The sequence below is a fragment of the Emys orbicularis genome, chromosome 3 (assembly GCF_028017835.1).
Source record: "Emys orbicularis isolate rEmyOrb1 chromosome 3, rEmyOrb1.hap1, whole genome shotgun sequence".
Lineage (NCBI taxonomy): Eukaryota > Metazoa > Chordata > Testudines > Emydidae > Emys > Emys orbicularis.
The window spans coordinates 42,807,903-42,821,714 of record NC_088685.1 but is presented as its reverse complement, the minus strand read 5'-3'; the positions used below and the strand labels follow the sequence as shown (position 1 = coordinate 42,821,714).

The window sequence follows — 13,812 nt, the reverse complement described above, 5'->3', positions numbered from 1 at the left end:
AGAGGATGGAGCTCGGATGTTCTCAGTGGTGGCAGATGACAGAACAAGGAGCAATGGGCTCAAGTTGCAGTGGGGGAGGTCTAAGTTGGATATTAGGAAACACTATTTCACTAGGAGGGTGGTGAAGCACTGGAATGTGTTACCTAGGGAGGTGGTGGAGTCTCCTTCCTTGGAGGTTTTTAAGGCCCGGCTTGACAAAGCCCTGGCTGGGATGATTTAGTTGGGAATTGGTCCTGCTTTGAGCAGGGGGTTGGACTAGATGACCTCCTGAGGTCCCTTCCAACCCTGATATTCTATGATTCTATGAGACGCGATAAATCGATCCCTGATAGATCGATTGATACCCGCCAATCCGGCGGGTAGTGAAGACGTACCCTTGGAGGATAGACTGATCACACCAATTATGCAGAAAATACCATGTGCTCCCAAATCAATCTTTCCGCTAATCAAAATATCATGTCCAAAGACCAGATGCTCACCGTCTTGAAAATGTCTGGCTAGCCATCTGCCTTATACGGCGATGTGTGAGTGTGACAGATGAGGATCAATGTGACAACGTGTCTAGCAGTGGAGCCCTAGATGGAGATGACACACTGATGATGACTTTGATGAATAAATGTTTTCAGTCCTACATGTCAAAACTGAACTCCCTGGGATTACCAAAGGTCAATGTGTTTTTCATGTAAACTATGCACTTCTGTATTCAAGAATTTAAAAAGGTGAAAAGAACAGGAGTACTTGTGGCACCTTAGAGACTAACAAATTTATTAGAGCATAAGCTTTCGTGGGCTACAACCCACTTCTTCGGATGCCACAAGTACTCCTGTTCTTTTTGCGGATACAGACTAACACGGCTGCTACTCTGAAACCTTTAAAAAGGTGATATTTCATTATTTCTTCAAATATATATCCACATAATTGTTTTGGGTTTGTCAGGCTTCGTACCACTGTGTTCATGGGAGAAAGGGCTTTTGAATAATACCTAGCTTGACCAATTTCTGACAAGTTATATTATCAGAATTTCACTAACAGGAGACCTGGAGATGGGCTGACAGGGTGCCAATGAGACCCACCCTGCCATACTGCAGAGGGGGACACCATTGAAATTATGATTCTGTAGATTTTTACAAATCAAACAATGCCTCCCTTGCCTATCACTAACTTGCCACTTCCCCCAAAATGAGAAGTTATTACATTATGCTCCCAGACTGAAGTTACTGACATGAACCCTGACTGAGTTAAAGATTTTTAGGGTGACCAGACGTCCCGATATTATTGGGACAGTCCCAATTTTAACACATTTATCCCGCGTCCCGACTGCACATCGGTCGGGATGCCCTTTGTCCCGATATTGGGCGCTCACCATGAGTCACCGCCAAAGTCCCGGGGCTGGCGTGGTGGTGTTTCCTGGGGCAGCTCGGGGCGTGCCTGCCCGCCGGCAGGAGCCTGCAGTGCTGGCGGCCACTAGGCACAGAGGTGGAGGGGGGTCTCTGCATGCTGCACCGGTTCCCTCCTGCCCAATCAGAGCTGCGGGGGCGGGGCTTGCAAGCACCAGCAGCGGGCAGAAAGCCCTCCGCCCCTCCACCCCATCCACCCAACCTGACCTGACCCAACCCAACCCTAGGAGCCAGAGGGACCTGCTGGATGCTTCCCGGAAGCCGCCCCAGGTAAGCACCGCTGGGGACTCCCCACCTTGCCCCCCAGGAGGTCCCTTAGGGTCGGGGCCCCGTGCGCTGCGCAAAGAGCCGGAGAGCGCCGCCCCGGGCTCCCGCCATCCCGGGAAGCGCAGTGAGCGGCGCGGCTGCGAGCTGGGGGAGAAGTCTGCCCCGATGCGGCAGCGCAGCACCACTGGTGGAGCCTCCGCCACCTGGCTCCGGGCAGCTGGAGGGGGTCCCGGCACTGCCCCGCCCTGCAGACCGCATAGCTCCGCTCCCCACTCACCGCACGGACAGCTCCCTGTGGTGCGTGGGCTCCGTTCAGTGCTGGGCGCTGCGCACGCCAGCGGGGTAAATAGCAACCTGGCTCCCGCCACGCCGCCCCCACATGGCCAGCCCGCCTGGGCTGCTGCCCGCCAGCAGCCGTGACCCGAGGGTGTTTGGCTGGGGATTGCGGCCTGCAACGGACGGAGGCAGGGAGGGCACCGAGGGGTCCGTCCGCGGCAGAGAGCAGGGGCGTGTGGTGCCTCAATGTGGGGCAGTTTCCCATGTGCCCCCCCAACTATCTCCCACAGCAGGGGTGGGGGTGGTTATAAAGCCAGGCGGGAGAGTCAGTGGCCACTTTGGGTGAGTCTGCCCTGCAGTTTAAGTGCAGGGTTAGTGGGACTTGAGTCAGCTGAGCTGTGTTAGGGAGCCCTGGGCTTTGGTCACCCTAAGGTCCCAATATTAGAGGCTTTGTCTTATATAGGCAATTATTCCCCTCCCCCACCCCCGGCCCCGAAACAAAAAAATGTCCCGATTTTTTACACTTGCTATCTGGTCATCCTAAAGATTTTGTGTGTGTCTATTTAAAATATAGACAACAATTTTAAAAAACACTTTTGATAAATGAGTATAGTACACTAATATCAAGTTACAAAGGGATCAATATATTCATAGACTTCTTGTAAGCAATTCTATTTTCATAGACTCGGTAGTAAACCTGCACCATATTCTTCTGGACACACTTTACTATTATCCCAATAGCTGTTGCAACACTATATCCTCTTCTTTTCAAATGTTTCACTATTTAATTTTCCAGAGGATCCAAAAACAGCAGTGAAAAATGAAAAATTCCAGTCAACTGGACCAAAGAGCCGCTGAGTCGATCTGTAAATCCAGTATGGATTAAGTATTAATGTAAGTGTACTTAACCCCATGAAAAAGACGATAAAATGTGGAAGTCCCAGGTTTTCCACTACATCATTCCAATTGGAAATACACACCCACCACATGTGATAAATAAGGACCATGCGGCAGTGTTGCATATGGATCAGTACCCATTGGTTTGCCTTCCATAAAAGGGTATTAGCATAGCCAGTCTGAAGAGAAAACAACAAAGAAAGAGAAATGAGATTGCACCTTCGAGATAAAGCAGTCAGCATTTTCTAGAAATAAGATCTATAGTACATAGAAATTAGATATATATTAACTTGTCTGTTGTGTAAACTGCCATACAAACATTCTCTCAATCATATTTCTCTTGAGTGCTAAGAGATTGCACATTTATATAGAATTTTTGTCCAGCAGAATTCTAAACCACTTTGCAAACTATGTGCATACAGCTTCACTTAGATGCAGCCACCTGTTGGATGGAGGAAGACAATCAAAACAAAGCACCTCTCACAAAAGTGGAGAGGGGGTAGCAAGATCTGGGAAGTTTTGGCCAACACCACCCAGGCAAACCATGACTCTCTGACTGCTCTAGGATCTATATGCACAGACAGGACCTCCATGTTTAAGGGCTCATTAAAACCACTGCAGAAGGGCTGTGGTGATCCTGCCAGGGCTTGTGGCTGTAATTCTAAAGAGTCCAGATATTTTATAATTTAAGCTTAAACTACTAAACTTATTGCTGGGAACTGATTGCGGTTTCAGAAGCAGGGCTGATTTCTTTTCTCCCTACAAGCATGGCAGATCTCTTCAAGGCTGTTCTCCCTCTCTGCATCCACAGAATATACATACACACTCATATGTGAGCACACATGCACATGCCTTTAGTCTTCAGGAGAAATGTAATGGTCTATATTAAGACTGGCTCATCAGCTCCAACATTCTCATGTTACTATTTTCACTCTGTTAAAAAAAAATCTTTAAAAAATAGAGTTTAGTCACTTAATCTTTAGTCCTGTGCACTAGATCCCAACTAGTGAGTCTGTAAAGTAATTTTTAAAATCTTCCCTTTTCGTTTCTTTGCCACAAAATGGGTAAAATATATATATATAAAAACACTGAACAAGTATTTTAGGGTGTTATAATTAAGGATTCCCAGGACTTCAAGTTTGGAAAAAAATTCTTTCCTAATCCCAGAACTAATCTCCCAATTTGAAGGCCAATATTTCTTTGCAGATTTTTTTTTTTTGAGGGGGAGGCAATGGGAGTTTTATAATGGAAACTTCTATCACCAAAAATTAATACAGCAAGTTCTTACCCTTAGAAGAAGCCAGTACATGCAGAGTGAAGGAGTGCTCATCTCAAGTAGCAATCCCATCACAGGTAGATAGTGTCCAGACTTTATGTTAATTATCAGACCAAGAAGCCCACCAAAGGCAAATAAATGATGAACTACCAAGAACACATCACATGTCCTGAAAACAATATTAGACACATGAACAACTACATTTTCAAACAAGATGAAGCCAGAGGCTATTAAGCAATGAAACCAACTCCACTTTTGTTGTGAATACACTTTGTCAGCTTGAAAAACTGGATCTATGAGCAAGGCCCACAACCCAGCTACACAACTCTGAATCCCAAGCAGGCCACGAGTGATAGCTATATTCGAGAAGACTTTGTCCTTTCCTGACAAAGTGCGATAACTGGCACTGATCCATGAGGCCAGCCAGTGAGCTAGAAGAAATACACCCAGGTAGATGAAAAATCCAGCTGCTACTAACTTCAAACGAACTTCCCACAGAACATAGTCCCAGTCAAATATGACACTCAAGGTTTCACCAGCATATGCAAGATTCATTTCTTCTTCTATAATTCAAAATATTTGGAGAGAGTCTGAAGCGTCTCACACGTCCCACACGTTGCTCTATATTAACGCTACTGAGCCTTTGCTGTTACGCGGAGCAGAAACCCACCTGCAATTAAAAAAAAAACATAGAAGAGACTTGTAGAGAATGGCTGTGTGCGTGTATTTTACACACACACACACACACACACACACACACACACACACACACTCCCCATTTATGAAAGCTCACTAGTTTCACTACAGTTTAGAGTTTGTTTCTCTTTCCATTGATATTTCCAAACAATTTAGAACTGACATAAAAAACCTACTCAAGGCTGATAATTAGCCTTCAAGATCTCTACTGGGTATATAAAAGAGAAGATGAGAGAGGGAAACTCCTTATTTCCTTGCTGGCAGAACAATTAGTGTCAATGGATGTTACAGTCACAAAACCTTTACTTTTTGTTCCCAAGTTATATAAAAATACAATACTTTTTCCTGGTCTTTTTCCTTACTGGTTTTTCTTTCCTTCCTGTTACTTCTACATACGTAGAATACATGCTATTCTTTATCTTCAAGTCTTCCTTTGCCTTTATAAAGCATTCCTCAAGAAGTCCATCTGACTGAAGTGTTTTGCTAATGCTACTGACAACACATTTTTAAAACAATCTTTCACCAACTTATATGCCAATAGCATTCCCCCCACCTTTCCTCACAGAACACTTGAAAATTGTTTTATGACCAATGATTTTTACTTCTAACAAAGTTAACATTCCAGGTGTGAACAGAAACAACTCCTGTAGACATAAACGAAGGGGGCCAGTGCTAAAGGGAGAAAAAACACAACCACAACTGAGGCTTACAATTCTTTAGCAGCATATTTAAGCATCACTGAACCTTCATTTTTCACCTGTAGAGCCCTCTGGATATGTCTACACAGTGAGTCTCGAGCCCCGATCTACACACTCGGGCTTGTGCCATGGTGCTACAGACTTAGTCTCGTGCTACAGCACTAAAAACAGCTGTGTAGATGTTCAGGCTCGAGCTTGTATTCTGAAATCCAGGGAGGAGGTGAGTTTGAGAGCCTGAGCCGCGACGTCTACAGTGCTGTTTAGTACCGTAGAGTGAGCCCGAGTATGTAGACTTGGACTCTGAGACTCGCTGCCATTGGTTTTAAAACACAGTTGACGTACCCTAAGAATTTTTAGGAATCAAATGTAGACACCCAGTTTACAGGGTATAGATCAAAACTGCAACAAACCAGCCACTATGAGCCTGATTCTCATTTACACTAAGGCCACTTTACACTGCCTGGAAGTATAAAGGAGCCCTGGATTGTTGGAACAGAATAACATGGCTGTGATGTTATTGACGTAAACTGTGACCGTATAGATCATTGGTGCAACCAGGGTCCTATGGTTGCACCAGGTCCTGTACAGAGGAGGCCAAGTGGGGTGTCAATGGGAAGGTTGTAGTTTGCTGGTTATGATTATGCTCTCTGTATGTGTGTATCATTTTTGTATTCGAAGTTATGAATATTGGCTATGTACTTGTTTGAGTCTAAGTAGCCTCAGTAAAGCATTTGGTCAGCTTCTTGAGAAAGAACTATTCTCGGTAAGTGCCCAATCAAGAAACACTTAACTGACAATGGACTTTGGGAGATGCCAATCCACAACTGAGCTTTCCTGCGAACATTCAAACTAACATGTAAACAATGGTGTCAGCCTGCAAAAAGCTGAATCATTCATAGACATGTGACTTGCCTAGGTGACTGCAAACTCCATCTTGTTGAGGGGATTTTACACAGGAGAACAAAGGGGTTTCCACCCACAAGAGAAAGACGATATAAGGCCCTGGAAACCCCTCCATTTTGTCTTCAGCTGGCTCAAGAGATAGCCTCTCCACCCCAAGAGATGCCTGAAAGAAACTGGAACAAAGTAACTATGGGGGTGTGAGTGATTGGTGGACCCAGACTAGGAAGGAGTCTTGTCTGTGAAAGAAGCTTATTGGAACATCTCTGAGGGTGAGATTTACCTGCATTTAGTTTCCTACTGTATTAGGCTTAGTCTTGCATGTTTTTGTTTTATTTTGCTTAGTAATTTAATTTGTTCTGTCTGTTATTACTTGGAACCACTTAAATCCTAATTTTTATATTTAATAAAATCACTTTTTGCTTATTAATTAACCCAGAGCAAGTAATTAATTCCTGGGGAAGCAAACAGCTGTGCATATCTCACTATCAGTGTTATAGAGCATGAACAATTTAGGTGTTTACCCTGTATAAGCTTTATACAGAGTAAAACGGATTTATTTGGGGTTTGGATCCCATTGGGAACTGGGTATCTGGGTGCTAGAGACAGGAGCACTTCTTAAGCTGTTTTCAGTTAAGCTTGCAGCTTTTGGGGGACATGGTTCAGACCTGGGTCTGTGTTTGCAGCAGGCTAGCATGTCTGGCTCAACAAGACAGGATACTGAAGTCCCAAACTGCCAGGGAAAATGGGCTCAGAGGTAGTCTGAGCACATCAGGTAGCAGTCCCAAGGGGGTCTCTGTGACCCAACCCATCACAGTGGCCTCAATGCAAATTGCGCCCTATATCTATAGTACGTATGTACACACACTTTATTATTTTGTCTAGAAAAAAAAGAAAATCAATTATGTTATAAATATTCTTATTATATGTTTACATAAATGGACCTTTGATATACGCAAGCATGTACTATTGGCCTGTTATAATTAGAACTTTAAAATCTTTTTCTATATTAAGTCACAGTATGAAGAATAAATAAACTTTTCAGAGTTAAAAAAAAGACAGCCCTCCTTAGAGTTCTCTCTTCTGTGAGGTGTTTTAATTATGCATGCAGCATCACAGATGTGCGCGTTTGTAGGTCTTGCATACACAAAGAAAAACAGAAGTAGGGAAACAGGTTAACAATGGACAAAGCATGAATTCCCAAGGGGTCTTGTAAATAATATGTAGCTAGTATATAAAGAAATAGAAAAAGAGTAAAGTGTGATAGGCTTGCAGCTGCAGCTTTGCTTACGAGTAGTTTGTAGCACATGGATAGCTTGTGATTCATACAGGGCCTATTTCACAGAATTAGTAGTCAATCATAAAGCATATGATACAATGTAGAATATAATGCAAGTGTTAGTCTGTTTTAGAATATGTATATAATCTGATTTATAACTATGTACTTTGGAGTTGTGATGCACCCTAACCTGCCCCACTACATCTGAGCCTGATCACCTCAGGCGCAGATTTCTGAAATGCCAATAGAGAAACGTTAGTGATGAGTCCTGATTTGGACTGAGTTTTTAGATTCCAGAGAACTGGATAAAAAAGGGTTCTTGCAGAACTGAAGTGTTCTGGATAAGTTGAGTGGAAAAGGTCTTGGAGGGAATCCCAACAATGTTGTTTTGCTTGCAATTTGGAATATCAGACACCAAAAACAGAACATAATTCTATGAAATGATAGTCTAGTTCTAGTAAATGCATGAGTAAGGGCTTGTAGGATCATCTTGTGAACAAAATTGCATGGTCAACTTCTGAACAGAATTAGACCACATTCTAAAAAGGTCTTTTATTCCTGATCTAATTAAGGACATAGAGAAACAACCTTCTTATTGTCCACCCCAGCATCACAATTATTATTAATTGTATAGTCCCGAATTTTTAAGCTTGGGGGCATAAAGTTAATTAAAACTTCCTCCACATGGTATGGTTTAAACATTTTCTTATGTTTTTGTTTTAAAGTATCTATGAGCACAGGTCCATTTTGCTGACACATTGGTCTAGATTGCCATGACCGCTGGACAGAGCACATCCTGACAATGTGGCCAGGGGAAGAACTGCCCAGAGAGTATCTAATTTAACACAGTTTGACTGGCAGCTCTGGTGGGAGGCAGAAGAGGAAGCCATATGGATTGTTAGCAGCATAAGTAAAAAGCTTACAAAAGAGATGCCTTCCTTTCCTGCTCCCCAATATAATAAATAATAGAAAAGGAGGATGGCAGCCTTATAGCTAGAGAGCAAAGGAATATTGCTTATTTATATTCTCAGAGGGCCTGATTCTGCTCTCCTTTATACCAGAGCAACTCCACTGGCCCTTCCTTCCCATTGCCTTGCATCCTGAAACAGTGAGAGAGTTAAGAATTCTAATTTGGTAGCATTTTACACTCACTCTTCACAGATATACAGTAGAATGGTTCTTACCCACGAAAGCTTATGCTCCCAATACTTCTGTTAGTCTTAAAGGTGCCACAGGACCCTCTGTTGCTTTTTACAGATTCAGACTAACACGGCTACCCCTCTGATACTAGAATTACGTTCGTAACTCTGAAATGTTCATAACTCAGAACAAAACATAATGTTTTTTCTTTCAAAAGCTTACAACTGAACATTGACTTAATACTGCGTTGAAACTTTATGATGCAGAAGAAAAATGCTGCTTTTAACCACCTTAGTTTAAATGAAAGCAGCAAAGAAACAGTTTCCTTATCTTGTCAAATCTTTTTTTTTTAAATCTTCCCTTTTTTTCAGTAGTTCACATTTAACACAGTACTGTAGTGTATTTGGGTTTTTTTTGGCTCTGCTGCTGCTGGATTGCCTTCTTCCAGTTCCAAATGAGATGTGTGGTTGAAGGGTCAGTTCCTGACTCTGGTGACATTCTACTGTATATAACTAGGCAACATACAAGGAAGTGGAGAATCAGGCCATTAACGTCAGCATAGTTACAACGGTGTGAAGAGAAAGCCCCAGAAACTTTCCACTCTCAACTCCCCACAAAAAAAGACAAAGAAAAACACCATCCCCACCACCACCAGCAGCATAGTTACATACAGCCCTCTAAATACGGTGGTTCACAGGCTGTGTGAAATTCCCCTGACTTCATACAATAGCCTCTCCTGGAAGTAGAAGTAGGATGTTTTCTCAGCATTTAAAGAAAACCAGCAGTTATTTAATGCTGTCTAATCCCCATTTCCTCCTCCTCCTCCTCATAAGAAGGAACAGTAATGTTACTTACTGCCTGGTCTGCTTCAGTTATTCTGCAGTTTCTCCCCACAGCCTCTGCGCTTTCCTGTCTTGTGTTCAACAGCTGCACTCAGCCGAGAAGTCCGGGCTGATTCTTCCACCCTTTGATGCAGAAGTAGCTGCCCCTGGAATGGAACAGCTTGGAACCCTAGCTCGGCACCGCAGCAAGAAGAGACACCTGCACACGGAATAATGTTACTTATCACTTCTCCTGCCCCACCCTTTGTTTCCGCCGGATGTAAACCGTCCCTCCCTCCCCGGAGGGGGGAATGGAGCGCCCCAAATAACCCTTACTGGCCAGCCGGACTCTGGGGTTGTTCACAGTTCTCCTTAGAGCTTAATTTGCAGTGCGGGAGGGGGGTCAGACCACACTCTGCCCTGGTGCTGCAGCCAAGTTTCGCGTTGCACTGATGGAAAGGGCGATCGCCCCCCAGTACGGAGTCCTGACAAAACACTGCACGGTGGCGTGTGTTGTCATTGGCAGCTGCAGCTGCTAGGATGCAAAACATGTCCGGTGCAAAGCCAGCCTGAGCCCAGCTAGAACCACTGAGCTGTGTAGAAACATGGGAGCTGGAACCGAGGGTCAGACCCCTCCAATACCCCGCTGTGGGCAGGACGTGTGTGTCCTGCACAGAAATAGTGTGTCACACACGTGTGTTGTCTCTATCGTGCCTGGATTGTGCTATATGAAGGGGCCCCACGTCTTGTTATTTCATCACAGCTGCTAGGTTTTGCGCAGCTTGGTGTGGGGCAGTTCTCAGCGGTCACAGTCATGGATTTCCTTCTCTGGGTGCTCCCCCGCTGGGGCTGGGGTGCAGCAGGATGGGCCCTGCAAGAAGTAGGGCTGGGGAAGTGAGTCAGGGGTGGGTGAGGGTTGGCGAACCCAAAGGCAGGGTGACTGGGGAGAGTCAGGGGGAGCACCTGGAGTAAGATGCTTGGGGGCAGGGCCGGCTCCATTTTTTTTTTTTTTTTTTTTTTTTTGCGCTTCACTGCTTTGGCCGCCCCTGCAGGTTTTTTCTTTTTGGTTTGCTGCTCCCGCCGCCCTGTAGGGGACGGAGGAGGGGAGCGCCCTGTAGCAAGCCAGGCAGGGCAGCCCGCGTCCTTCCCTGCCTGCCGACCGGAGCGGCGCGGAGCCCTCCCGGCAGGCGGCGCAGCGGGAGGGGCCGCGTGGCAAGCGCCCCGCATAAGGAAGCCCTGGCCGCCGCCCCCCCCTTCCCCCCCCCCAGCCGGGGTGCGCAGTTTGTTCTCTCTCTCCCTCCCCCCCCACCGGGGGCAGCTTTGTTTCCCGCCCCCCCCCCCTTTGCTGCTCCAGCCGGCCCGTTTGTCGACCCCCCCCTCCCCCTTTTGCTGCTCCGGCCAGCCGGTTTGTTCTCTTCTCCCCCCCCCTTCGCCGCTCCGGCCGGGGCAGGTTTGTTTTCCTCCTCCCCTCCCCCCCTTGCTGCCGGCCGGGCGTTTTTTGCTTGGGGCGGCAAAAAAGCCAGAGCCAGCCCTGCTTGGGGGTTGTTTGGAGGGGGAGGGTGGAATAGAATAGGTTAACTGGGACGGTCGGGTGGGAGAAGTGGGTGAAAGAGCCTGGACCAGCTAGGCAGGGGGGGCGGAGCCCGGGGGGGGCGGCGAGCCCCGGCGGGGGCTCCGCTCTCCCGCCGGCGGCCGGGGGCAGGGCGCCGGGGGGGGAGGGCGGCGAGCCCCGGCGGGGGCTCGGCTCTCCCCCCGGCGGCCAGAGCGCCGGGGGCAGGGCGGCGAGCCCCGGCTGGGGCTCGGCTCTCCCCCCGGCGGCCAGAGCGCAGGGCGGCGAGCCCCGGCAGCCAGGGGGGAGGGCGCGGGGGGGAGGGCGGCCAGAGCGCCGGGGGGTGGGCGGCGAGCCCGGCTGTGGCCCCGCTTTCCCCGGCGGCCCGAGCGCCGCGCCGCCCCCCTCCAGGTGCCGCCCCAAGCACCAGCTTGGTTGCCTGGTGCCTGGAGCCGGCCCTGGGCAGGGGTGGGTGAGAACCTCGGCATTATTGGGGTGGGGGAGGAGAGTTTTACAGCAGCCTCCTACAGTCTGCATCGCTTCCAGTTAGTTTCCCCCACTCTAGCTCTGTCCCCATTCTGCTCCTTTCCCTGTCTGCCCCTCCACCTTCCTCCCAGTCCCTAGCTTTGCTGCTCACCGAGTCTCCTCTCGCTGTAGGCTGGAGCTGCTTCCTGCTGACTCTGGCTGGGAACCAGCGTGGGGAGCAGGGCAAGCCCCGGTTAGGCCCGTTTCAGTTTCAGTTTGCATTTCTCATGCCCTAGAAAAACGCGACCGTGTTTGTGTTCTTTCTTTTTAAAAATCTTAATGTTTCCTATAAATATTAGGTTTTATTTATTTCTACTAAGGGAGCCTAAATTTAGTGATTAAATTACCTGACATTGTCCCTTTAATTATTAGGAAATTAACTTTAGAAGCCAACATGTGTGACACTGAGATGGTCTGAATCAGCCGGTTACAAGAGCATATTTTCTGGGGACAGCTAGAGATTGAAATTCACCAGGTGCAGGGTTCAAATAAAGCTCTAGCTACCAGTGATTAGTACTCAGGTTTTAAACAAGTAAAGTGAATTTCAGCCCTGCTGAACAAGCTTAAACCAGCGTTTATATCTAGCATTTAGAATAAGGTCCATCTATTAACCAGAGGGAATGTAGATTATTCTGTACATAAGCAGTTTTTATTTTACAAAAGATTGCTAGAGTTTTTAGTAGGTTGCTAAATTCTGCTGCCTGTATTTTTTTATTCCTAGTGTTGTATTAAAACAATATTCATATATTCGGGTTGAGAGTAGGCCCACCTTGTCCTTTGGGATTAAAATAGCATGAATAAAACCCTTTCCCTTTTAGGTGTAAGGGGACTTCCTCCACGGTTCCCACCCGCAGGAGGCCTTGTACCTCCTGAGCAAGCAGATGCTTGTGAGAAGGGTCCCTAAAGAGGGACAGGGAGGGAGTTTGAGAGGGAGGGATAGAAATAAACTGGAGGGTATATCCCCCTGCTACCATGATGAGGACCCACTGGTCTGATATTATAGAGGCCCAGGCAGGGAGGAAGGGGAACAAATGGTTGGAAAATAACAGGGGTGCTGGATACAGGCTGGAAGGTTGCCCTTGGGTGTACTCTCAAATTGCCTGCTTGCTACCCAGCTGACTGCAGATATAGCTCGAGTGAGCCGCGGTGGCTGGCTGATGGCCTTGGCGGCCCTTGAAGCCCTTGCCCTTCTCGTGAAAGGTCTTCAGTCGGGATTGGCTCCCAAACCTGTGGGACTGTTGCTGCTTGAACTGCTTTCTCGCAGGCGCCAGTGTGTAAAGGCCCAGCGAGCGCAATGTGGTCCTAGAGTCTTTTATGACATGTAATTTATTATCTGTCTGTTCCGAGAACAGTGCCAGGCTATCGAACAGGAGGTCCTGGATGGATTGCTGAACCTCCACCAACAGGCCTGATGACTGTAGCCAGGATGCACGCCTCATGGAAATGCCCGAAGCCATGGTTTGGGCCACACAGTCCACCACATCTGAGGCCGCTTGGAAAGCTGTCCTGGCCACCACCCCGCCCTCATCATGGATTGCCAGGAACTCCTTCCTGGGGTCTTCTGGCAGCTAGTCCCTGAATTTGGCCATGAACTGCCAAATGACAGCTGCAGTGGCATAGAAGCCAGCAAACAGAGCTGTAAACAGGGGAGTTTGAGTGGGAGTTCTGTTGGACGAGAAGGATTTAGGTGGGAAAGGTATGACAGATACAGAGGCAGCAGTGGTAGTGACCCAAACAGTGAAAGACACAATGAAGATGACTGGATGTGGAAGCTGCAGCATGTACATGATCCTGGAGGGAGTACCTGAAAAGAGTTTCGTCTGCATGAAGTGCCGCCTGATAGAGCTGATGGAAGAAAAGATCTGAGGATTGGAGATGCAGGTGGAAACTCTGGGTGAGTTTAGAAGGGGGTTTGAGTAGATGATGGAGCAAAGACATGAGGAGGCTGAAGGGAAAAGCTCAGACTTGCAGATGGAAGCAGGACCAAAGAACTCTGAGGGGAGACTGCTGGGTGAGGAAAGTGGACAGTGGAAGCATGTGACTAAGAGAACCGGGCAGAGGAAAAGACGGGCTAGTGAAGGAGAAATAGAG

General features: G+C 47.2%; 1 protein-coding gene across 1 annotated transcript; it reads right to left on the bottom strand.

Annotated features, from left to right (window-relative positions):
• Nucleotides 1-2,548: 2,548 nt before the first annotated feature.
• LOC135876380 (protein CLN8-like) lies at nucleotides 2,549-11,894 on the bottom strand. Its single transcript, XM_065401572.1, has 4 exons — nucleotides 11,834-11,894; nucleotides 9,682-9,867; nucleotides 4,126-4,783; nucleotides 2,549-3,016 (listed from the first exon to the last, which is right to left on the bottom strand). The coding sequence occupies exons 3-4, from the start codon at nucleotides 4,666-4,668 to the stop codon at nucleotides 2,693-2,695; spliced, it is 867 nt and encodes a 288-aa protein (XP_065257644.1). The 5' UTR covers nucleotides 4,669-4,783; nucleotides 9,682-9,867; nucleotides 11,834-11,894; the 3' UTR covers nucleotides 2,549-2,692.
• Nucleotides 11,895-13,812: the final 1,918 nt, after the last annotated feature.